The sequence below is a fragment of the Mirounga leonina genome, unplaced genomic scaffold, assembly GCF_011800145.1.
Source record: "Mirounga leonina isolate KUSES-001 unplaced genomic scaffold, KU_Mleo_1.0 Mir_204, whole genome shotgun sequence".
In the NCBI taxonomy this organism is placed as follows: domain Eukaryota; kingdom Metazoa; phylum Chordata; class Mammalia; order Carnivora; family Phocidae; genus Mirounga; species Mirounga leonina.
Genome location: NW_023270513.1, coordinates 461,593 through 487,436, shown reverse-complemented (window position 1 = coordinate 487,436; position 25,844 = coordinate 461,593). Strand labels below are relative to the sequence as shown.

At 41.1% G+C, this 25,844-nt stretch overlaps 1 protein-coding gene across 1 annotated transcript in view; it reads left to right on the top strand.

Annotated features, from left to right (window-relative positions):
- Positions 1-3,736: 3,736 nt before the first annotated feature.
- Positions 3,737-25,844, top strand: part of OPHN1 (oligophrenin 1) — a gene marked incomplete at its 3' end in the record, with an annotated part of 473,440 nt that continues 451,332 nt past the window's right edge. Inside the window, exons 1-2 of the mRNA XM_035028614.1 lie at positions 3,737-4,078; positions 4,209-4,379. Of these exons, the coding sequence (XP_034884505.1) occupies positions 4,226-4,379 (154 nt within the window). The remainder of the gene's footprint in view (positions 4,079-4,208; positions 4,380-25,844) is intronic.

Below are 25,844 nucleotides of genomic sequence, written 5' to 3'. Positions count from 1 at the left end.
AGCATACCTTTCAAAGGTCAAAAATCTTACTAAGGTACATTGACTCAGGGTGTAAAAACCCTTGGTGCTAAGCAAGGCAACAATTTCAAAAATTGATGTCCAGGAATTTTCTTTAAGTCAAGGCCCTGTGCTACCCCTTCCCCATCCATCTCACTAAGAGCTGCATTTCCAATAAAGTTTATGTTTTAAGTTTAATAATGATAAATACCATAGGCTTTCACTCATATGTGGAATTTAAGAAACAAAACAACCAAGCAAAAGGAAAAAAAAAGAGAGAGGCAAACCAAGAAATGGACTCTTAATTACAGAGAACAAACCCATGGTTATCAGAGGGGAGGTGGGTGGGGGGATGGATTAAATAGGTGATAGGGATTAAGGAGTACACTTGTGATGAGCCCTGGGTGTTGTACGGACATTTTGAATCACCATATTGTATACCTGAAACTAATATTATACTGTATGCTAACTAACTGGAATTTACATAAAAACTTAAAAAGAGAAAAACCTCTGAATGACACTTAGGCTTTCCCAGTCAAACAATATCATTAATTGACTCAAATCTTTGATCCGTGGAACAAGCTATCCTAGGGATAGCAGCACAATCCTATTACATGGTTCATATTGATAGGATGGTTTATGACCTTGATGTTGGATCTCAGGTTACCCTGATTGTGTAATGGCTATTTGAGGCATGTTGTTACAAATAAAGTTTATGAGATCTGAAAAAAATAATAATCACAATATATAAGAGTTTCATGCTGTTTTTATCTATTGTGTTTGCATCACAATTGCAATTGTAACTGAATCCAGAAGATTTTTTATACTTGGAGGCTATGATCACAAAGAAATAAAAATAATTCAATTTCTATTTATGGACAAATCTTTGTTGCAGAGAAATTCAATATGGTGATCAATAGAAGACTTTCAAGTATAAAAATCTATTATGATGGAATACAATTCTGTGGGGAGAATGCAATGGATACTTGATTTCAAGGAGAAGAAAGGAATGATGCAAATTTTCTGAAGGTTAAAGGAAAGTTTACACTTTTGTGTTTAATGTTTGATAGTGGGCATCAAATTGCTCTGGTATTTAGAATCCAATGAAAATCTTTAAAAGCATAATATAAAAGTTATATTTTAAGTTGTCAATATGTATAGTATACTGGATATTTTACCTTTTGCAACTATTTAAACATGATGAAAAATTTAGATGTCAACCTAAAAATATGTGAGGGAGTACATAGCTTCTCAAAATTCTTCTAGGGGTTATGTGAATAAAAGTTTGAAGATCCCAATCCTATAGGGTTGTTGTGAGGGTGAGGTATAATGTGTGCAAAGCATCTAGGATAATGCTCAGTTAACGCAGCTATTATTTGAGGACTGAGTTCTCATTTTAATCCTCTTTCTTCTTTGGTATTTGATCCGGGGCATTTGATTTCCTCTGCACTTTAGCCTCATTGTCTAGATAAAGGATAAAACAGATGATTGTAAAAACACTTTGGGTATAGGAAGTTAGACAAGTAAGAGTGTACCTAACATCAATAATGTCAGTGGTAGTATTCGTAGTGATGAAAACAGGCATAGACTATAAGTCAAGGCCTATAGCAGATATGCAATAAATGCTTGTCAAATTAGTGAATGAATGCTATAAGGAACCTTGCTAGAATGAAAGACCATATACCCATTTATTGGGCACCTTCTCTAGTACCTGCATCGGTGTTTTAAAAGCCCAATTTGGACATTTTCTCATAAAGATAAAAGGAGTAGGCAATAAAATCCTTCCCTGGGACGTGGCTACTCATTAATTTTCTGAAGGCGTTTCTTCACTGGATTCTTTACCAAACTGCAGTATAGTGTAGTGGTTAAGAGCAGTGCCTCTAGAACCAGCCAGGTTAGGCTCAAGTTCAAACACAGCCACTTAAGTAGCTGTGTGTCTTTGGGCAAGTCATTTAACTTCTGTTCAACTCAGGTATCTTTACATGGGTATAGTAAGAATACTAACCTCATAGGATTGTTTTGAGGGTTAGTGAAATGGGTTTATAGAATTATAAGTTGTGTGGAGGGTGGAAGAATGTTGCCCCCAAATATGTCCATGTCCTAATCCCTGGTACCTGTGAATATATTACTTTATGTGACAAACAAAATAATCGCAGCTGTGATTAAGTTAAGGATCTTGAGACAGGGAGATTATCCTGAGTTAGTTGGTGGGTTCTTATGAGTGAAAGTGGGCAGGAGAGTCAGCGTCAGAGCAATGCAGTGGGAGAGACTTGATCAGGCATTACTGGCTTTGAAGATGAAGGAAGAGGGCTATGAGGCAAGGGATGTGGATAGCTTTTAGAAGCTGGAAAAGGCAAGGAAGTGGATTCTCCCCTGGAGCCTCCAGAAAAGAACACAGCCCTCTGACATCTTGGTTTTGACCCGGTGAGGTCCATTTCTGATTTCTGACTTCCAGAACTCTAAGATAATAAATTCATGTTGTTTTAAGTCACCAAGTTTGTGGTAATTTTTTACAGCAGAAATAGGACACCCATGCAGGTGGGTTAGCCATTATTACCCTATTTACAACCCCCTTCAGTTCTGGCTTTTCTTGGCTTTCTTCACAGGGCCATGTAATCTAAACACTTCTCCACAATAAAAATGGATCCTTCTGCCCACGTACACACGATTTTCCACCGCGAAGCTGCTCTTAATCTCAAGGCATCCACCTGTAAGAGTAACCCCAGTTCTCCCACCTTGGACAACGAACAAAAGGTCTCTTAGCCAAGCTGCAAGACAATTTATAACATCCTCTTCTTAGGTTTTCCACTTACACATGGAAAATCATGTGCTTTAATGAACAACCTATGCAATGAGTTGAATCACAAAAACCATGCTGAGGTCCTATTCAGAATAAAGTGAACTCCTAATTATGGCCTCCCTTCCTTTGGCGGGGGGTTCTGAGCCTAACATTGAGATCCTAGAGTAGGAGTCAACCCTTGAGGTTGTCCAGGTCGAGCGCCCATGGGAATTCAAACACGGGGATCAGGACAAATGGGCAAGGGAAGGGAAAAGGAAGTTGCTCCCTCAGAGGGAAGCTGGAAAGAGAGTAAGGAAAAAAAAAAAAAAAAAAAAAGAAAGAAAAAAAAAGACAGCCAAGTACTGGGAAGTGAGAGATGGCCTCCCACAACCGACGCCTCCCGGGTTCTCTCGCTCGTTTCGGAAACTTTTCCTCTTAGGCTCCAGTGCGGCGCACCTGCCCCTCGAGGCTGGGCCTGGGGAGCGAGCCTGGGGCAGGCTGGGAAAGTCTTGCTAGGAGAGCCTCCGCCCTGGCGGGGTGGTGGGGAGATCGCAGGGAGGAGTCATGGGGCGAGAAACGGAAAGACTACATCTCCCAGGCCGCCACGCTTTCCAGCTGGAGTCCTAGGGCGCCGACTGCTCCCCAGTTTCCGTAGGCAAGCGCCAGGCTACCGCAGCTATTGTGCGCAGCGATATCGCCCTCCTCTTCCCTCTCGGGTGTCTCGGGAGGAAGGCTACGTCTCAATTGCCGCCGGGGCTTAACCCCTCCGACGCCTAACAGGACAGCAGGCCGGCTCCCTTGGACCAGGAAGAACTCCTGGGAGCGAGAACACTCTGGTCACGCAATCCCAGGGTGCGAGGAAGACAGCCGAAGAAGGAGCCCGAGGGCTGGGGCTCGGCACAAAGGTTCGCTGGGGCGGGGCGGCAGCTCTGGCTTTAAGAAGGGGGAGGGGATAGTGCAATCAGGGTTGCCCGCGGAGTTCGGCAAAGGAAATCTTCAGCTAGCTCGGGAACGAGGAGCGAGGAGAGCAGGCTTCCAGTCCCAGCGCCCACCCCAGCCTCCACCCCGGGCGGGCCGAAGTGTCACGTTTGCGGTGGCTCAGGAAGGACTCCCGCTGGTCTCCGGAGGCAGGCTGGGCTGCCTGTCGGGGGAGGCAATGCCTTGGGGGCATGCTGCTTGCTAGGCAGAACCCCTCCGGGGTCGGGCTGCATTAGTTAGCTTTCTGTGTCATCTGAAGCAATTGCCGGCCGCCCGCTTCTGGCACAGACCAGCCAGCTTTACCCAGGAATCTCCACGGAACAGGTACCTGTCCTCCAAAGGGAGGGAGGCTACGAGTTTCCCAGGCGGGTCCCGCGCTCAGTTCCTCCCATCTGCTCCCCCCTACTGTGCCGCTGATGCTCTTGGTCTTTGTGTCTTTCCTCTCTCCTTTCAGCCCTCGCCATCAGAACCATGGGGCATCCCCCGCTGGAGTTCAGCGACTGCTACCTGGACAGCCCCGATTTCCGCGAGAGGCTCAAGTGTTACGAGCAGGAGCTGGAGAGAACCAATAAATTCATTAAGGACGTCATCAAGGATGGCAACGCGCTTATCAGCGCAATGAGAAGTAAGTGGAAGGTTTCGATGGATGAGCTGTTTCCCTGAGCTAGTGGCTCTGGCCTTTAAGCTCTTCCACACCGCAGGGGAAGGGAGGATTCACGGTGCTTCCCAATCCAGTTCTCTGGGGCGAGTGGGTTTCTGAACACTTCGGAAGCGGGGTCAGTTGAAGTGGAAGGTGGTGGTTGTAACTAGAACTTTGGTGGCCTTGACTTTGTAAGACTTGATCTGTACCTGTGCCAAGGACCCTCTTGCTCTCCGACTATCCTTACTTGGCAGATTGGTGTTCGGAAGGGATAATTTGCCTGTACTGTTGCTCATGTTTAGTACTCATGTCTTGGGTAAGGAGACATTCAAGCTGACCAAGGAACTGCCCTATGCCCTAGCACCTCCTAAAGAAGAGAGGTTTGAAGCCAGCAGCTGGAGTAATGGTTTTGTCCTGGCTTCTGGTTGCTAACGGAGGATGGTGGGGGCAGTTAAAAAAAAAAAAATTACCTGTATCAACCTGTTTTCTAAGGAAAGCACCTTTGCCCCAGTGACTTTTTTCCTTTAAGGTCCTGAGCTATGGTTTTGGTCAGAGTCAGTCTAAGCCCAGAATTATTGGATGGCCTCACGTGCCCCTGAATTCTGCTTGGGGTGAAACTGAGACCTGCCTGGTACCTGGCATAAGGAGCCCAGCCCCCAGGGAGCATACTTCAGGGCCAGGGTTAAGGGCCACTGGTCCGAAGGAACCTCATCTAGCTTGGCTTTCCCAGTGGTCACAGCTGACAGCTGTGGGACCCTACCCCCCTTCCCCACTGTGTGGAGTTTTTATTTCTGCTAGTTGGCAGAAGGCTTGGAGTAAGAGAAAGAATAATAAATATTCCCAACAAGAGTGCAGGCAAGCCAGCCCATTGTGCCAAAGTACATATACCCAGAAGAATGGAGGATAGCGATTGGGTGGAGTGATAGGTTTTTCTCTTCTTGGCTGAAAAGTCGTTGCAAAAAATAAAGTCACTGGTCAGAGTCACTGGTAAATATGTCCTGTCTGCTTATAACTTTGTTCTGAATGGGCTTATCCCCGAAAAACTGTGTCCAGAGTCCAGTGTTGGGGACCTTCTCAAGGCAGATGGAGCCGATGAAGAGCAGGGAGAAAGGCTTGGGAGTGCAGTGGTAACAGCTACCAGCTGGTATTTGTGTGCAGCTCTTTTGCTCCTGGGAATCTGTGCTTTCACTGCCAGTGTTGTCTGCCCACTTTGGTGAGAGTATATCAATTGCCCAAGTTCCTGCTGGTCATTTGATTGAGTTTGATTATTTAATTTTTTTGTCGTATTGTGGTCGAAACAAGAGCACACTCTTGGCAGCACCTTCAAGATGGGGTATTTGAAATGCTGATCCTTAGAGACGTATAGGCTAGGCTTTGGGGTGTGTTGCCACTTAATAGAACTCACTGAGGGGTTAAAGATATGCAAGTTATGCCACAAAAGTAGTTAGAGAGATTGAGGGTTCATTGAAAGGAAAAGGGGAGAATGTTCGGATTTTTAAAAATTTTTACTCATGATAAACTGCTTGGTGTAGTATCTACAGTCAAATGTAGCTCATCATAAGCCCCAGGAAGGGAATGGTTTTGTGAAGTGTATGGTAAGCTGAAATTGTTTGTGCTAAAAAGTGACCAGCTACAGAGAGATTAAGATTAACATTAACGTTTGAGGAAGGGCAGATTTTTGTATGCTAGGGGCAAGTAGTGGTTCTTATACTCTTTCCTTCTTCTCTGAGACTGAGACTGGTAAGAGTCAACAGTTATGCAGGCCTAAACCTTTGCAGATGGGTGGAAGATCCAAGAAATAGTTTGGCCCATGGTGTTTCTTGATATTCAGGGTGGTTTTCTGTTTCCGAATATACATAGAAAGCCAAAATAGGGCAGGGAGGAAATAAAACCCAGCAGCTAACCCACACTCCATTTCTTTTCCTTTAAGTTGTATGATTCTAAAAACATGATTAGATAGAGGCAAAGGCGGGATGTTTCCCACTGTCTTGACCACAGTAATGTTTATACTCCCACTCTACTTCCTCACACTGTGCTAGCTTTTTGAGAATAAGTGGGGAAGCAAAACAAAGGTATGCTTTTGCTTTGTGTGGAGGAAACAGGAAAAGAGAACCCTGGAACTGGAGTTAGAAGACGTGGCTTCGCCATCTTGGAATAAGATGGCACAGATTGCTGACTTCATCTGTTAAATAGGGGTGATTATACCCATCTCACAGGGTGGTTGTGAGACTCAAAGGAGTTAATGGATTATGAAAGTGCTTTTTGAATGGAAACAGCTAAACATAGAACGTTGTTGATAATATGTCTTTAGGCTAATAATGTAGCTGCTGGTGAGTGTGTATTTTTCAGTAGGTTTCTGAAGGGAAATGAATAAGCAGAAGTAGTTGGAAACATTTTTTGCTGTCATCTTATTGGAAAATGTCACTCCCTACATTGGCATGTCTCAGCGATTAATTTTGTATTCACGTGTGGGGATTCATTTTGGCATTTGGAGCTTGGCATTAACGTCAGAAAGAATGATTGACACCTTTCCATTTAACTCACTAAATTGACTAGCAAATCAAATGGCTAGTGTTTCTAGGAACCAATGAAACTTGGTGCATTGTGCTGCAAAAACTAGCTGCAGTTTTTGTTAAAGTTGCTAGCCTAGGTGGAACTGGATTTCTACATTTATCCTACTTGTGTCTGATTTTGTACAGAGCTCCAGATAAGGTTTAAGTCACAACTTCGTGTCATGATTTAGTCATTAAACATAGGTCCCTTTTGAATATTTAGATTTACTTATATCTGTACTCAGAGGTAATTGATGTTATGAACAATACTCAACATGTCTCCCTTGGGGAAGTGGTTGATTTCCCCCCTTTAAATGTGATTTATTTATAATCGTTGGGGTACAAGATGATGATTATAACTTAAACTAGTGGAAAATAAAAGCACCATGACTCTGAAAGGTGAACATATTGCCCGCTTTTCTGTTTGTCCTTTGTTTTTATGTTGGCAGTTTTGGTCCCTGGTGGTGTTTGAATATTTTCTAAGCACTCAGGCTAGGAATTACTCAGAACAAGTGACGTGGCTCCTGCTTATATCACAAGGCAACATGATACACCTAATAAATGATATATATAGTTCAGTGAACACATACCATTCATTCAGTAAATACTTGTGCACATACTATATTCAAGCCACTGTGTTCAGGGCTGTCACAGATGTGGCAGGCTTAGTCATACATGGGTCCTGCCCTCAGAGAGTTCCTAGACTAGTAGGAGAGAAAAGACATGGGTAGAGATCACTATCCTGTAAGGCAGTAGATATGGATCAGAGCCATAAGAATGAAACAGGTGGGGCGCCTGGGTGGCTCAGATGGTTAAGCGTCTGCCTTCGGCTCAGGTCATGATCCCGGGGTCCTGGGATCGAGTCCCGCGTCGGGCTCCCTGCTCCTTGGGAGCCTGCTTCTCCCTCTGCCTCTCTCTCTCTCTCTGTCTCTCATGAATAAATAAATAAAATCTTAAAAAAAAAAATTATTTCAAGAATGAAACAGGTGGATATCAGGGCACAGGACACCAGCAGGAGAGCTCATTTCTTGGTGGGAGGGCAAGGAAAAGGAAAGGAGGAAATGGCATTGGAATTTGACAGAATTCATACTTACTGCTTGTTTAACTGTTCCCAGTGCCAGGCATTAAAATATTTTAATAGCCTTATGAGATAAGGATTATTATTCCCATTGTATAGATGAGAAAACTGAAGTTCAGAGGTGCTAAGTAACTTCCTCAACAAATAAGGGCGAGAGTCTGAATTAGAACCCAGACCTGACTCTAAAGGCCCTGCTTATACTTTACTGTGTTGCACTGTATTCGGGATGAGGCATTTCATGTAGTAGGAATGACTTAGAAGATATAAAGGGACAGCAGATAATTGAAGTCATCTGCAGTGGATAGGTTGCAGGAAGGACGTTTTGGGAGATGAGGTTGGACTGGAAGGTTGAGGCCTTAATTGTGCAGGGACCTGTTAAATACTTCAGATTTTTCTTTATAGATAGAGGGAATATTAAAAATGTTTTTCGTTAGGAGAGAGGCATGGTGGCAACTGCCTTCGGCTCAGGTCATGATCCCAGGGTCCTGGGATCGAGCCCCGAATCGGGCTCCCTGCTCTGCGGGAAGCCCGCTTCTCCCTCTCCCACTCCCCCTGCTTGTGTTCCCTCTCTCGCTGTGTCTCTCTCTGTCAAATAAATAAATAAAATCTTTAAAAATTTTTTCATATGTCATAAAATATTCTTCTGCTTTTGAATTTTTCAACTGTTTAAAAACATAAAAACCATTCCCACCTCAGCTAGGGGAGGGAGACATGCAAAAATAGGCAGAGGGTTGGGTTTGTCTGTCTGGTAGTAGTTGGCAGACCTCTGATATAACTAGTCAACCTAAAAAACCCTAATTGGATTTTTATTGGTAAGGCAATGAAAATAGCTAATGGTAGAATATAATGCCATATTTCACATTTCCATCAACTAGGTTTCCTTTGCTGTGCTGTTAATTGTGCCTGATCCGGATTCGGGGATCACAGGCTCAAGTGCTGTCAGAGGCCAAGGAGAAAACAGAAAAGTATAAAGCTGTTGGAAATGGGTTAATAGGGCTGGAATGATTGGGGCAAAATACAGCAGCCTCACCCCATTCAAATGGCCTTTACTTTTTTTTTTTTTTTTTTTAATGTGCCAACTAAATAAAATACATTCAGAGCCTATATTTAATCAGATTGCAACTCCTGAGCTAGATGATCTAACTCTATTAGTCTATGAGTCTTGGATGCTTATATGCTAGGGAAATGAAAGGCAATAGTCTCCAGATAGAGATTTCTCTGGGGAAGCACTACTGGGCACTGTTTCCATATGAGCAGAGACAGAATGATAGTATAATGGGGAACAATCTCTAGACATGACGATTAGATACCTGGGTATGGTTCTGTTACTAATGGGATCTGTGACCTTCGTAAGTCATTTTTTTGGGGCCCCAGGTCTGCAGCTTTATAAAGGTAGGGGCTGGGCCGGAGATCTGTAAGCTCACTTTCAGCTCTAACATTCCATGGCTTTTGTTTTGTTTTGTTTTGTATTGCATATTGTGGTTTAATCATTTGGGAAAGAAATGACTAACCCAATTATAGGAACTTATTTTATGCCTACATAAATTTTCACATTATTGTAGTGTACATGTCAGTATTTAGTTAAATAGAAACATTTAAACAAAAATTTTAGTCTTTCAAAAACCAAGGATAGCATACATTATGTATGTTTGTATATATAAAGCAGATGTCAGAAAAAAAGAATTATATCACTAAGCCTACCCATGTACATGTACAGTCACACATACATAGGCTGTCTGGGACTAATGAAAACTTATGTTTTAAAAGAATACAAAAGAGGGGTGTCTGGCTGGCTTAGTCAGTAGAGCATGGGGCTCTCGATCTTGGGGTCATGAGTTCGAGCTCCATGTTAGGTGTACGGATTACTTACATAAATAAACTTCAAAACATTAAGAAAATAAAAATATAAAAGATGCATTCTGTACTAAAAATGTACATGAAGTTGATAAAGTAGAAATCATATAATTTCTATAGCTTTTATAACCTAGTCTTAAATTCTTTAAAAATGTCCACTTTCTTATATTCTGTACTTTTAAAGACAAGAGTTTTAGATGTTTACATTAAGGTGACCTTTTGGGGTATCTGTTCACCTCTTGCTTTGGCAACTGGGGCACCTGTCTGGTAAGTGCTTTCTTGGAAGGACGGATTGATTCCTTCTGTGAGGCAAATTTGATCTTGAATATCAATGGGGAGCCATCTCTAGCTTGACACAGAGAGAACCTGGTTGCTAGTTCCAACTCCTGTCACTAGCTTGCTGTATGACATTGAATAAGTCTTTAGCTTTGTGAGCCCGAGTTTTCCCATTTGTAAAATTAGAGTTTTGGTCAGTAAGCCTTAGCATTCCTCCTGGCTTTATCATTCTCTGTTTTCTGGGCTGCAACTGTCTTGCTCATAGTCAAGCAGCCTAAATTGATTCTGTTATAAACTTTAGAGCCAATTCACCTTTACTCTGGAAGAGTAGGCAAGGGGAAAATCAAACTGATATGTCCAGCATAAGTAGATGACTTGACTCGTGCTAACTTATCTGATTATCTTCTTGATGAATGCTTCCTGAAAGGTGTTGCCTGATGGCCTTTCATTCTGTCCTGAATAGCTCTCTAGTGAGAGAACCCAAAGCTTTTAATTCCTTTGGGGTAGGTATAGTGTCATGGTGTGCAGGGAGGAGTTGGTGATGTAATATACATTCTCAGCAGATATCCTGTCATTACCTTGGTGATATTTAATTAGTGCCTTAGAACACATGGGGTTATTTTAGATATTCTCTGAAGTCAGACCAATGTAATGAGTATGTCATATGGTACAGTTGTTAGTAAGTGTTAACCGGTGTCGAATGGAATTTGGTGGAGGCATTACTGCCATGTTCATTGAAGGCCCTCAGGAAACCAGATTCCAAAGTCTAAAGTAGTTGCACTAGTAGTGCTGTAGGGACTTGGGAGGAAAAGGGAACCAAACCAGCCTTTCAGTATGACCATTTATAAGAAGTTTTTTGTTGGGGGGAATGGGGGGTGGTGTTGGGATGGGGTAGGGAATGTTATGGCTTAACCTGCTTGTTAAGAGAAGTTTTTCAGAGTTAATAGTGATGAAGGGAAGTTACTTTTCAGCTTAATTTTTATAGCCTCACTTGTTAAAGCATAGCCACAGTCTTGTTTATTCTGGTATCTGTTTCTCTAATCATTTACTATAGGAATTTTCTAAAGCCCATGAAGATCTAGAAGGAAATATGGGTTTCCAGGGGAGTACCCTGGAAATCTTGAGCTGATTTTTTTTGCTAGTGGGGTAGAGAGCCCACATGATGCTTTATTGGACTTGCATCAAGTGCTAAAGCCTTGCACAATGTAAAGGCATTTCAATTTAATTCAACATGGATTTGCTAAGCACTTATATGTGTCAGGTACTATCCTGGAAATTGGGGGAATAATGGTGAATAAGGCTGCTATGGGCTCTCCCTCTTGGAGCATACATAAAACATCTGATTGCTCATTTAAATAATTTAATTACAATTGTAAGCATAGCAGTGAAAAGTTCAGGGTATGATGTATATTCTATCACATGTCACAAGGAGGATCTTTGTGGGGGAGAAAAGGGAGTTAGACTATGGGGATGTAACTGTCCATAGGAAAAAGAATGAACTGAAAAAGGAAGAGTTCGTAAGTCAAAGCTACCTGTCTTACTACCCTTCCCTTGGTAGTTAATGGTCCTGGCTAATGGTAGTTAATAGATACTTCAAATGAGTGGAAATTTTCTCAGAAACAGACAGGGTGTAGTACATTTCATGGGGTCTTCAGCGAAAATCTAAAGTACCTACTATCTCCTTTTATAAGTATATTACAGTTTTTTTTTTTTTGATTGGTAACACATGAGCATGGTACAAAATTCAAAAGGTACAAAAGGCTAAACCTTCTGCCTCCTCTTATGTCCCAGTTCCCCAGTTCTCCAGCCTAGCAGCAACGACGGGTAGCTGTTTGTTTATTCTTTAAAAAGAGTTTACCCCATTGCTTCTTTTAACTTCTGTTTCCTCAGGAGTGTGTTTCATTGTAGGCAAATTTCCAGCCACACTGGGGCAAGATTTCTTTAAAATTGTGTTTGGAGGGAATGGTAGATTAAATACCTCAGAAAATCAACTCTGTAAAAGCAAAAAGGACACTGGCAAAAATTATCAAAATTAATTTTTTCAGAACTCTGGAAATTAACCAAAAGGCTTGCAACAATCTAGAGTGTTTACTGATGAAAAGATGTTGAACCTTTGTAGCAGCAGGGTTTGTGGCATTTTAACTTAACCTGTCTCATTTTCCCTTCTCCATAGTTTTGGGGTAACCTTGAAAACCAACAGCCTCATAACCACTTTAGCTGTGGAAACCAGCCCTTTTAGCATCTGAGGGGGAAGACTGGGTTTGTAGCTCCTCAAGAACTCACATACCCAGAGTCTTGTCGCTATTTAACCTGTCTCAAAGCTACCTAGAAAAGCCCATTTATAGGACTTCTCTTTACTTCACCTGACTTAGGGCTAGCTCAGTGAGAAAAGTTCTATCCCTAGGGTGTTTAACATTACAGCTGCGTGAGACTGCAATACCAGTAGGGCAAGCAAGAGCCTGGCCAAAAACATGAAAGGAAGAAATAGGGAATGAGATACCCACTGGGGGCTTTGGAAAGCTCTGACATATTCTTGGAGATCTAGAAGGCCATGTGCATGCCCAGGACTATGCATGTGCCTAGAAAAGACCTCAGAGGGCTCTAATTTCTCCCCTATGTCCGAACTTGAGGCAGAGTTGTGAAGTACCTGGCTGAGTGTTGAGGGAATGTCCCGACATACACACAGAACCCCTTGGCAAAAGGTGGCAGTCTTAATGGTTCAAGACATTTAAGAAGGTCTCTGAAAAGTCACTAGCTGGCCACTAAGCTAACCAAGCAGAGATGTCAGTGGCAAGGAATACAAGGAATACAAACATTACAGAAATAGTCCAAGAAAGACACTAAACAAAGCAACAACAACAACAACAATAGCAACAAGACCTGGGTGGGGGTCAGGATCTGATTTCCAGAGGTACCACATTATATATATATATATTTTTTTTAAGATTTTATTTATTTATTTGACAGAGAGAGATGGAACACAAGCAGGGGGAGTGGGAGAGGGAGAAGCAGGCTTCCCGCAGAGCAGGGAGCCCGATGCGGGGCTTTATCCCAGGACCCCGGGATCATGACCTGAGCTGAAGGCAGATGCTTAATGACTGAGCCACCCAGGCGCCCCCACATTATATTGTTTAAAATGCCCAATTTTCAAAAAAAATAATCAGGCATACCAAAAAAATATGACCTCTGTGTAGGAAAAAAAGCAGTCAGTAGAGACTGTCCCTGATGTGGCCTAAATGTTGGAATTTAGACAAAAAATTTAAATCAGCTAATATAAATATAATCAAAGAAATAAAGGAAACCATGTCTAAAGATTTAAAGGAATTCATGAGAACAATGTATCAACAAAGAGACACTACAAACAAATAAATATTATAAAGAAGAACAAGAGAAATTCTGGAGTTGAAAAGTAAAATAGCTGAAATGAAAAATTCACTAGAGAAGTTCAGTAGCAGAATTGAGCTTGCAGAAGGAAGAGTAAGGAACTTGAAGATTGAGATTATCTAGTTTGAGCAAAAGAAAGAAAAAAAAAATGAAGAAAAATGAACAGAGCCCCAGAAACTGTGGGACACCATCAGGTATATAAGATATGCATAATGGAAGTCCCAGGAGAAAATAGATTGAAAGGAGCAGAAAGAATATTTGAAAAAATAATGGCCTAAAATTTCCCAAATTTGATGAACAACACTAATCTCCAGGTTCAGGAAGCTCAAAAAGCTCCACATAGGAGAAACTAAAGGAGAGCCATACCTAGATAGGTTATAGTTAAACAGTTAAAAACCAAAGACAGAGAGAATCTTGAAAGAAGCAAGAGAAAAGTAACTCACCAGGTAAATGGGATCCTTAAAAGATTAAAGGTAACTTATCAAGAACCATGGAGACCAGGAGGCAGTGCTGCTGAAATTCAAAGTGCTGAAAGAAAAATAATGACAACCAAGAATTCTGTATTCATGAAAACCATCCTTCCTCCTTCAAAAACAAAGGAGAAATTAAGACATTCTCAGGTAAACAGAACCAAAAACTGAGAATTTGTCACTAGCAGACCTGCCCTATAAGAAATACTAATGGGAATCCTTCAGGATGAAATGAAAGAATGATGAATGGTAACTCAAATCTGTACAAAATATGAAGAGTACAAGTAAATGTAACTATATATGAAGACATAAAGACAGTATAACTGTCTTTTAGTAATTCTTTTTTTCCCTCCCCGATTTAAATGACAGCTGCATAACGCAGTATTTACAAAGCTATGTTGATGAGCTTATGATATATAAAGATGCCATACATATGACAATACAGCACAAAGCAGGGGAGAGGAAACAATTATACTGGCACCATTGTTTCTGTATGCTTTCTAAATTAGGTTAAAATTAATCTGAACCAGATTGTCTTAAATTAAGATGGTAATTGTAATCCCGAGGTCAGCCACTAATAAAACAACTAAAAAATATATAGTGAAAGAAACAAGGGAATTAAAACAGTACACTAGACAATATTTAACACAGAAGAAGGTAGTAATGGAGGAATAGAGGAAACAAGATTAAGATATATCAAAAATAAATGATAGACATAAATCCTGCCTATCTGTAATTATATCAGGTGTGAATGGAATACACACTGCAGTAGAAAGGCAGGAATTAGCAAAATGGATAAATTGATTAAAATATATACTGTCTTTAAGAGACACATTTTAGATTCAGAGACATAAATGGTTGAGAATAAAAGGATGGAAAAATATGCCAAGCAAACAGTAACCAAAGAGAGTTGTGGTGGCTATACTAATATCAGACAATGTAGATTTTTTTATTTTTTATTTTTTTTTAAAGATTTTATTTATTTATTTGACAGAGAGAGACACAGTGAGAGAGGGAACACAAGCAGGGGGAGTGGGAGAGGGAGAGAAGCAGGCTTCCCACGGAGCAGGGAGCCTGATGCGGGGCTTGATCCCAGGACCCTGGGATCATGACCCGAGTGGAAGGCAGATGCTTAATGACTGAGCCACCCAGGCGCCCCAATGTAGATTTTTTTAAAAAAGATTTTGTTTATTTATCTGAGAGAGCGAGCAGAGAGAGCAGCAGAGGGAGAGGGACAAGCAGATTCTGTGCTGAGTGTGGAGCCCGAAGCAGGGCCCAATCTCATGACCCTTGAGATCATGACCTGAGCTAAAACCAAGAGTCAGATGCCTAACTGACTGAGCTACCCAGGTGCCCCCAGACAACATAGATTTTAAGACAAAATATTTTTGACATACAAAGAAAAATATTTTATAATGGTAAACACAGTCCATGTATCAGGAAGATATAAAATTATAAACATATGCACCTAACAACAGAGCCTCATAATACATGAAGCACAAGTGACAGAATTGAAGGGAGAAATAGATACTCTAAAAATAGTAGTTGGAGACTTCAGTATTCCACTTTCAATAAGGAATAGATTAACTAGACAGAGATCAGCAAGTAATAGAAGACTTGAACAATACTATAAACCAACTAGACCTCTTACAGGTATTTGTAGAACACTCTACATGACAACAGCAGATACACATTCTTCTCAAGTGCACATGGAACATTTTTCAGGATAAACCTTCTGCTAGGCCACAAAACATGTATTTATTCACATGAATCATATTCTCTAGCTACCGTGGAATTAAATTACAAATCAATAACAAAAGGATACTTAGGCAGTTCACAAATATGTGGAAATTAGTTATCAGACTCCTAAGTGTCTTTTGGGCCAAAGAAATCATAAGGGCAATTAGCAAATACTTTGGAATGAATAAAAATGAAAAATGCCAGAAATTATGGGATGCAGGAAAAGCAGTGCTTAGAGGAAAATTTATAGCTTTAAACACCAACATCAGAAAAGAAGGGAGATCACATTTCAGTAATCTAACCTTCCACATCAAGATACTAGAAAAAGAACAAACTAATCCAAAAGAAATTAGAAGGCAAGAAGAGATAAATATAAAGTGGAATTAAATGAAATAAGGAATAGGAGAGCCATAGAGAAAATTTAAAAAAATCAAAAGTTGGTTTTTAAAAAGACCAACAACATTGAGAAATCATTAGCTAGACTGGCAAAGAGAAAAGATAGAAGATTGAATTATTAAAAGCAGGAATGAAGGAGGGGACACTACCAACCCTATAAAAATTAAAAACAAAAAAAAGAAAGGGAATACTATGAATAACTTAATGCCAATAAATTATGTAATTTAGATGAGATGGTCAAATTTCTAGGAAGACACAGACTACCAAAATTGACTCCACAATAAATGGAGAATCTGTATAGACTTACAACAAGTAAAGATACTGAATTAGTAATCAAAATACTACCCACAAAGAAAAGCCCAGGCCTAGCTGGTTTCATTGGTGAATTCTTCCAAACATTTAAATAAAAATTAATACCCATCCTTTGCAAACGAGAGAGAGAACACTTCTTAACATATTCTCTGAGGCCAGTAGTAGCCTGATAGCAAAACTAGACAGCACAAGAAAATAAAACTATAGACCATAATCAAGTGGAATTTATCTCAGGAATCTGAAGTTAGTTTAACATCTGAAAATCGATCAATGTAATAATGCACCAAATAATTGAAATAAGAGAAGAAAACATATAATAGATACAGATATATTTTTTTAAAGATTTTTATTTATTAGAGAGAGAGCATGCTCAAGCACGAACTGGGGGAGGGGCAGTGGGAGAGGGAGAAGCAGACTCCCCACTGAGCAGGGAGCCATGATGCAGGCCTCCATCCCAGGAACTTTGGGTCATGACCTGAGCTGAAGGCAGACACTTAACCGACTGAGCCACCCTGGTGCCCCCATATGATACAGATATTTTAAAAACCTTATTATGTTAAAAACATTAAAACTAGGTATATCAGGTTAGTGGTTGTTTAGGGCTGGGGGAGAGGGTCGTGATGTATTATGACTGTTAATAGGCGAAGGATTTCTGTTTGGGGTTGTGAAAATCTTCTAAAATTAGATTGTGATGATAGTTGTACAACTCTGTGACTATACTAAAACCCACTTAATTGTACATTTTAATGAGTGAATTTTGTGATATGTGAGTTATATCTTAAAGCCATTTTTTTTTTTCACATTGTGCATGTGAAACAGCGGTGCTTGGCTTATAGTCCTACTTTTTCCTTTGGTTCTTATAGAATAACAGACCTGGAAGGTTGTTTAGGAAACTTTACATCCACTCTGTTGAGTTTATGTCTAGGGAAAAGGAAGCCAAGAGAACTGACTCCTTCAGGGACCTAGAGCTGGCATCCAGATTGGGACCAGAATCAGATTTCCTGGTTTTTAATTCTAAGGTTCTTTTTATACTGTACTCTAAAGCGGGTATCTTGCATTAAAACTGCCTGGATATTTTTTATTGGGACTGGGGGTACTTTTGTTTGAAATGACCCAGTTGGCAGTAAAGAACTGGACCAGTAGTAAGTTTCCTTTCATTCCCTCCCCTCATCATGGCTGGGATTAGGGGTTTCCCTGTTAAGCAGTCTAGCCTCAATTTAATTAGGATCTGGTTGTGTTTTCTGTCCTTTGTCATAGAAGAACGGCTATACATTCTGATGGTGTGACACCGTCCTCATTGTTTCCTTCCCTAAGAGCCTACACCAGCTGGTTAGGCAGTTCCAGAGGCCTCCTCTCTTCTCTGCTCATTTGTTGATGTCTTTTGGCAAAAGCAGCTGCTTTTCTTGTAGTGGGTAGTGTCTAATTGGGAAATGTGTGGCATTACTAAAGGGTGACAAAGTCCTCCCCCCCTATTATTTTTATCGTAAGGCAGCATGAAATTTCTCCTCTAAGTGACAAGCAGTAGGCCCCACACTATAGTACCATATTAGGAACTTAAAGGCAGTTCTTTGCAAAAGGTTTTCATTAAGGACTTCCCAGAAATAGGAGGGCCACGTTTCAGCTTCCAACTCTCTTTCCAGAGCCAGGCTGTCGTGGAAAAGCCTTTCCATGTGATTGGAAAAATATGTATTTTGCATGTGGCAGTTGACAGCTGGGGACTAATCCTGAATTCATCCGTCCTGAATTCATTAGGTGGAGGGAGGGTGGTGAGTAACAAGCCATCAAGGTGTTTTATAGCTGCCCCTTACAACTTTTGTCTAGAGCAGGAGAAAAACTCCAAAGGGAGTTGTAGAGAGAATGTCCTTGTCACCATTGTCACCATGCTGAATTTCTCTTGCTCTGAACATGGTAAATATTGATAGCTCTCCATGTCTGGTTTGTCTGGAGAGATCTCTCTTCTAGAATCCCCGACCATGCCCAGTGTTTCAGGGTTTATGGGAATGATTATTCTGTTATGGCACTAAATAGGAAAGCAAAAGGTTATCAGTGTGCTAATTGGGTAACAGCTCAGCCAGGGATTGTATGGCTGCACTAGCAGAAAGGAAGGGGAGGGAAAGCTGGGACTTCTTGGCATTTTGTTTGCTTTTCCTTTGTGAAAAGCAGTTGCTGTTAATTTCCTTTTCTTTTTGACTAATGGGCCCAATCTTGCTGGAAATGGACGCATAGAGTTCCAAGGGCCCTTCAGAGAACATTTAACTCTTTCATATTTCAGATGAAGAAGCAAACTTAAGAGGGGATGTTCCTTGTCCAAGATCATGGAGCCAGTTAGTCAGAGAGTCAGTACTGGAACTCAGTAACCAGTCCCCTCTCCTGGGCTCTGTGCAATATCACTGTGCCTCACAAAACACTCTACTCTTCACAGCCTCTGCTGAGCCTATGATTTTTTTCAGAATCACTTTCAGATTGTGAAAGAAAAGACTTCTTTTCTCTTTACTGCCTCTTGCCAAGAATGCACCTCCAGTGTTGGCCTAAAGACAGCCGTGCATTTCACAGACCTGCGGGAATGGAGTAGGGGAAGGAAGGTTCAGGAAGGCTGAAGTTACTGCTGTACTTTTTCTAGTTGGCTCTTGCCTAGCTTGATGAAGCAGATCAGGAGAACGATCTTTTATAATAGAATTCCCCTCCAGATATGTGGAATTTAGAGAATCCAATTATGCATGAGGAAGAAGTAATTCTAATACAAATTGAGTTGTGTTTCAGGTATGGTGAAGTTTGTGCTGGGCAACAGCAAGGCTGGGATCTGTGAACGTGATCTTACTCGGGTTGGTTGACCAATTACCTGGATGTGGATATAGATATAGGCATAAACTGTGGATATAGATATGGGTATAAATTAACATTTGCAAAGCACTTTATGGTATACAAGGCACTTTCACATACGTTATGTAACTTAATCTGGGAAGGAAAATGTTCTCTCCATTTTATAGATGAGGAAACTAAGGCTTAGAGAGCTTAAGTACTTTCCCACTGCTGGTCAGTAGTAGGACTAAGCCTTAGATTTTCTGAGTAATCTTTCCGCTGTTCCACATTGCTTTTTTTCCCTTTAACGATGAAAGAGAATATAAGTGCTATTCAGAGGAACAGATAGTTTAGAAAGAACAGATATGAAAAAGAGATAAGTCGCCTTCTGTAGAGAAACAGGAGTAGCCACCAGTATGCGTGTATAGGGGAAGTGGCCATTAAGAAAGGTTTGAAAGCTGGAGAACAGCAGTAAAGAAGTGGGTAGCTGGGACGCCTGGGTGGCTCAGTCGGTTAAGCGTCTGCCTTCGGCTCAGGTCATGATCCCAGGGTCCTAGGATCAAGTCCCACATCAGGCTCCCTGCTCGGCGGGAAGCCTGCTTCTCCCTCTCCCACTCCCGCTTGCTTGTGCTCCTGCTCTCGCTATCTCTGTCTCTGTCAAATAAATAAATAATAAAAATCTAAAAAAAAAAAAAAAAAGAAGTGGGTAGCTGGCAGGGCGGATAGCCCAGAGCTCGTGGTAGAGTTTCTGGCATCATCAATCTACTGTGTGCTATTCTGGGAAGGCTGCTGTGAAGAAGACAGTCCAGACCAGTGTAGAGGTCTTTAAAGGAGAATTCTCCGAAGCCAATGGAGGTGGTGAAAAAGAATTGAAGAAGCTTCATATTGATGATGGGTGATGAGGGGGTTGGCCCTGGGCAACGTTCATTACAGATTTGGGATGTAAAATGAAGCTTAAAATAGTACATTAGCTAATAAGGAAGTAAAATAGGTGGGTATTTTAATAGGCCACTTAGTTTTCTATTCTAGAGGTTTCATTGGTGGTGCAGACATTTTTTAGTCCAAGTTATGTGAATGTTGACTTTTAGGGCTAATGCATATCTTGTTTGAAACCAGTTTCATCCTTAGATGGAGTTGTGTGTTTGCACTGATATCATACATAATAATACGTCATAAAAATAATGGAAGTAAAACATCTGTCTTAGTATTTTTCAGTTCGCCTGTTTTACCTACTATTTTAATTTGATCTTTACACCAACCCTAAGAGCTAATCAGGCAGGGTATTATTAGTGTTCCTCTTTATACAGGTGAAGTGACCAGGGGCAACTAATGGTCTCCCAGTATTACGGATGAGGAAGTTGAAATTCAGAGAAGTTAAGTGATTTGCTCAGTTATTCAGCTAATGTGTGGCAAATTGGGGTCCAAACCCGGATTTTCTGGCTCTCAAGGGCTTCAGATTTTATTCTTATTCTAATGTATTCTCTGTAGAATGGGGTCAGTAGTTATGCCTTACAGGGTGGGTTTGGGAAGTCTGTGTCTCTGGCTTTCTTGTATAGTCTCTTGCCATGGTAGGTACCTGATTCTCCCTGATGTGTGTCCCAGCTCTGGCCTGGCTTTGCACTCAGTCCTCTTCTGCTCCTTGAGCCTGCCCTGCTAACACCATTTTCTTATATATCTCACTATCTGTTAAACTCTTACTATTCAGTCTTCTCACTGTTGCCCATTGCCAGATGCCATCTCCTACCTTCTGGATCCTAGGAAGCCCTCTCAGAAACCTTGCCTTTCTGTGCCTTGTTTTTATGCCTAGCCATCTCTTTCTGCTCTGATGACTTACCTGCTACCCTGCGAATTGTGATTTAAAGTCTTTGGACCCCTCCTTCAATCCATGTGTTAGACAGCCCCTATTCAAAGGAGCTCATAAATATTAGGTGTGCCATGGTATTTAGGACCAATCCTTTGCTTCTCTCTTACCCCTGTGCCTTTAATCAGCTTCTGCTTCCCTGGTAATATGAGAATAATTGGCATGTTTCCTGGGCAAAGCCCATTATATAGATTTCCTTTGCAGCAAGCTGTTTTGCCCTGACCCATGTCTGGCATTATTACCAAAGCTATTGCTGGTGTTTTGTCAGGTCTAACAAGTCCAGCAGGATCTGGCTGATTAAAGCATTGAACTAGTCACTGGGCAAGGAGGCACTTGCTTGGCAAGTCTTCTTTCTAGGGAGGATTCTTTTCTCTCAGTAGCAGTCTCATCCTGAAGGAGTAAGTAGTCCTCTTTAGGACTGGCTTTCCCAAAGTGTGGCCCTCCAGGAGCTTCTGGGTGTTCGTGAAGGCTGCTGGACAATTGTGGCTTTGATGTTTCCTAGGGGATACTGTCTGAGTTTCTCCATCAGGCAAGAATTAATAATGTGATGTTTAATAAAAAAAAATGTATCATTCCATTGGCATATCAGAGAATGTCACTCTGGTCTCTTTTGGATCAGCAAAGACTTTTGTTTTCTAATGGTGACAAGTAGAAGTTGATGGAATGGATACTCACAGGCATCGTATACTTCGAAGTGTTTTGTAGGCTCTGACTTTAAGAATAAGTGATTGAGGGAAACTTTCTAGCCTTGCGCCTTTGCTCTTTGCTCCTTCTTAGAAGTCCTGGGCTGAAGGGAGAGGGGATAAGGAGTTACTTGATTTCTCAAAGAGGTCTCCTTGCTCTGTTTGCACCAAAGCAAGGGTCCGCATACTATGGCTCATGGACCAAATCCTGCCCACCACCTATTTTGTAAATAATGTCTGTTTTTGTAAATAACATTTTATTGGCACAGAGCCACACCCACTTGTTTATATATTGTCTAAGGCTGCTTTTGCACTAAAATGGCAGAGTTAAGTAGTTTCAGCAGAGACAATATAGCCCTTGATGACTAAAATAGTCTGTGTAACACTAATTGGCTATTGTTGGGTAGGGCAAGATACGGAGTTTCTTGAACGTTCCTTGGGCCCTTTAGTTTTTGTCCAGCTTCATCTGGGTTTGTGTAGAGAGGTATATAAGGAAGTGGTTTTAGAAATAGCCTACTTCCTAATACACAATGAAGGCTTAGAATCCATATGGTACTACTAGGTGTTTTTGTTTCTGTTGTTGTTGTTGTTTGAATGGGTAAAAGCCTCCATCATCAGTGATGCATCCCTAATGCCTAGCCCAGGGCCTGACTCAGTCTCAGCTCTGGTCTCAAGAAGCTATCATCCAGGGTTTTTGCTTTCCCCAGTGACCAGTCAGAAGCACATTGCTTCTCCAGTGCAAAAATTGATCATCTTTCAGTATTTGGCCATGAACCCCTGTTTCCTCTTTCCCATTAGAGACCATCATTGGGTAAAAGATCATTGGAATCTTTTACAAATCCCCTGAAGAGTTTGTATGCATTTGTTGATTTTTTTTTAAAGATTTTATTTATTTATTTGAGAGAGAGAATGAGATACAGAGAGAGAGCATGAGAGGGGGGAGGGTCAGAGGGAGAAGCAGACTCCCTGCTGAGCAGGGAGCCCGATGCGGGACTCGATCTCCGGACTCCAGGATCATGACCTGAGCCAAAGGCAGTCGCCCAACCAACTGAGCCACCCAGGCGCCCCCATTTGTTGATTTTGAATTTTGAACTGGTATATTAAGCCCTAAGGTGTAATCTATGGCTTTGCTAGAAGGGAAACGCATGATTTCTGTTGTATGATTTGTCATAAAATAACAAGAATCTTTTCTTCTCCTTGACCAATTTGGGAACTTCTGGTTCATTAAAGGGGCCAGATAGCAGTTCCCTTGAGAGTTAACAATGAAGGTGACAGGACAGGAACCACAAAAGTCACACCTGGGCATGCTGCCCAGTCAGGCTTTCTCCAACTGGTCAGATATTATTTCAGAGGTCCAAAGAAATGGAATGTTATGAACAGGAGTACCTCTCAGCATTCCTGGTGTTTATTTATTCCTTGTGATTAATTGGTATGATTTTGGCATTTTGGTATGATTTAATATAAATTTTAAAAGCATGGCAATTGCTAGATGTGATTTCATGTTATTTGTGGTACCTCTACTAAAATGGAACAGTCTGACCTCTAAAACCTAGTTTTAGAGAATAACCACAAGTTCCCCTATATAAGTAAGGCAATCAGAATTACAGTGTTAGAAGGGGTCTGGGAGGTCATGGAGTCAACAACAGCTCTGTTTACCAGGCACCTACATCAGCCAAAATAGATGAGAACTAGAAAAGGTATGGGTTTAGATTGTGGCCTTAGGGATGTTTTCCATCATTAACTTCTGTCCTTTTGGGAGCACTGGGTACTAGTTTGTTAGGGAAAATATAACTTTTGGATCCCAGGGCTTTAATTAAGTCTTCTATTTTTTTTTTTCTTCAATCTTACCTAAAGGACACTTGGGACTAAAGTAGTTAAAGATACGCTCTTGGTTGAGGTTATGTTACTGAGCTTAGGTTTCAGCATATTCTCTGTCTAGGAAGTAAGAGTTTATCAGCAAAGAATGACATGGCGAGGCTTAGCACAGTAGCTTGATGTTTTGTGTATTCTAGGCACATAGATCTGGGTTAAAATTCCATATTTGCCTTTGACGGCATTTGGCAAGCTACCAGCCTCTTAAAGTCTCAGTTTCCTCAACTATAAATGGAGATAGTAATACCAACCTTGGTCATTGAGTGTATTAATGAAATAAGATATTTAAAAGTAACATGCTCTTCATAATTGTTAGGATCTCCTAAGTATTTTTTAAAAACATATTTGTGGCAAATGCTTGTGCCATAAATAAAGTTAAATTGTAGTAATCAACAACTTGGTTGGAGTTTGGATATGGGCCATTGAGAATTCAAGAATATGTTTTACAAAGAGAAGAGCAAAGGAACATGAGTCATAGTGCTTTCTGTCAGACAGCCCTGCAGAGATGCCCCAATGAAGAGTAAGTAAGGTAGGGACTGATCAGAAAGCCTTCTGATATAGCATATAAAAGAATTTCACTCACAAGGAAGGTATCAGTGTGCCTGATCTTGGTCTCCTTTTCTATAATAATAATTTGAGAAAGATTAGTATTGCTATTTGCAGTTGAGTGTCATATTTTTGCTGCAGTTCTTCTGGCACTGAGCAAGGGAACACTCTTTAGGTCTGGTCAAAATGCCTAACATAGTGCCTGACCCTCAGTATTCTCTAAGTATTCTATTCGAATGAATAATGAGAGCCATTTTACAACAGGTAAATTGAGAAAAAGAACAGTTAAGTGGCTTATCCAAGGAATAACACAGAAATTGTGGCCTTGTCCCTAATGGGACCTGGTCTCCTACTTTGGTTTTTTAACACAAATCCTTCCCTTTCCAGTCTCTCTTTCCTCTTGCCCCATGCATATCATGCAGTATAATGTAAAGGGACTTCCTTCCCCCTCACCAGCTGGTGATCAGCGTCTACCTAAATTAGGAGAGTGGGTTAAAAATGCAGTGAGAATGCTATATGGCAATTCAAAGTACAGTGTTTTAGCTAGGATTTCATAGTTGTTGACATTGCAACAAATAGGGAGGGCCCTTTTTTGTCTCTATAATCAGAGAAGAGGTTGAACAGAGGGGCCTAGGTGGGAGTATGGGGAAGGATGGGTGTCATGGCATGGATTTTATAGGTGTTGACTTTGAAGAAAAGCAGAGTAACAGTGATGTGTGGATATGGGTATAGAGGGTATATCTCATTCTACAGCCTTGGCTCCTTGGATCTGACTACATTCCTCAGGGAGGTGGCATTGATTAAAGTGAGTTATTCTGATAGAGCCACAGGGTAGGGCTAATGTACATTAATAAAACTGTGTATAGAAGTCCTCTCTCTGAATATACAGACACCCTCTGTCTCTAGAAAGCTGGCCCCTTTTTGAACTCCTCACTGTGCCCCAATTGTTGCAGAAGTAATTTGGAAACCCCAGCGGAAATACATAAACAGGGTCTGTTACACAGTGGGCCTAAACAAGTTGGAGAGGTATAATTTCACATTCGATGGCAGGCTATTTGACTGTTTTTGTCTTTTCCTCTTCCTTTGCTTCCTGTCTGCTTTTGAGTCACTGCAGCAGCTCTTTTTTTCCTTTTTAAAGTCTTTTTTTTAAATTGAAGTACAGTGGACACACAATGTTACATTAGTTTCGGTTGTACAGCATAGTGATTCAACTTCTCTATATGTTATGCTGTGCTCATCACAAGTGTAGCTACCACCTGTCACCATACAATGCTATTACGATATCATTGACTAGATTCCCTATCCTGTACCATCCATCCATAACTAGAAGCCTATATCTTCCACTCCCCTTCACCCATTTTGACCAAACCCCACCCACCTACCCTCTGGCAACCATTACTTTGTTCTCCATATTTATAGGTCTGATTCTGCTTTTTTAAAAATTGGTTTTGCTTTTTAGATTCCACATATGAGTGAAATCATACAGTATTTGTCTTTCTATGACTAACTTTCTTTCACTTAGCATAATACCTTCCAGGTCCAGCCATGTTGTTGCAAATGGCAAGATCTCATCCTTTTTATGGCTATGTAATATTCCATTGCAAATATATACCACATCTTCTTTATC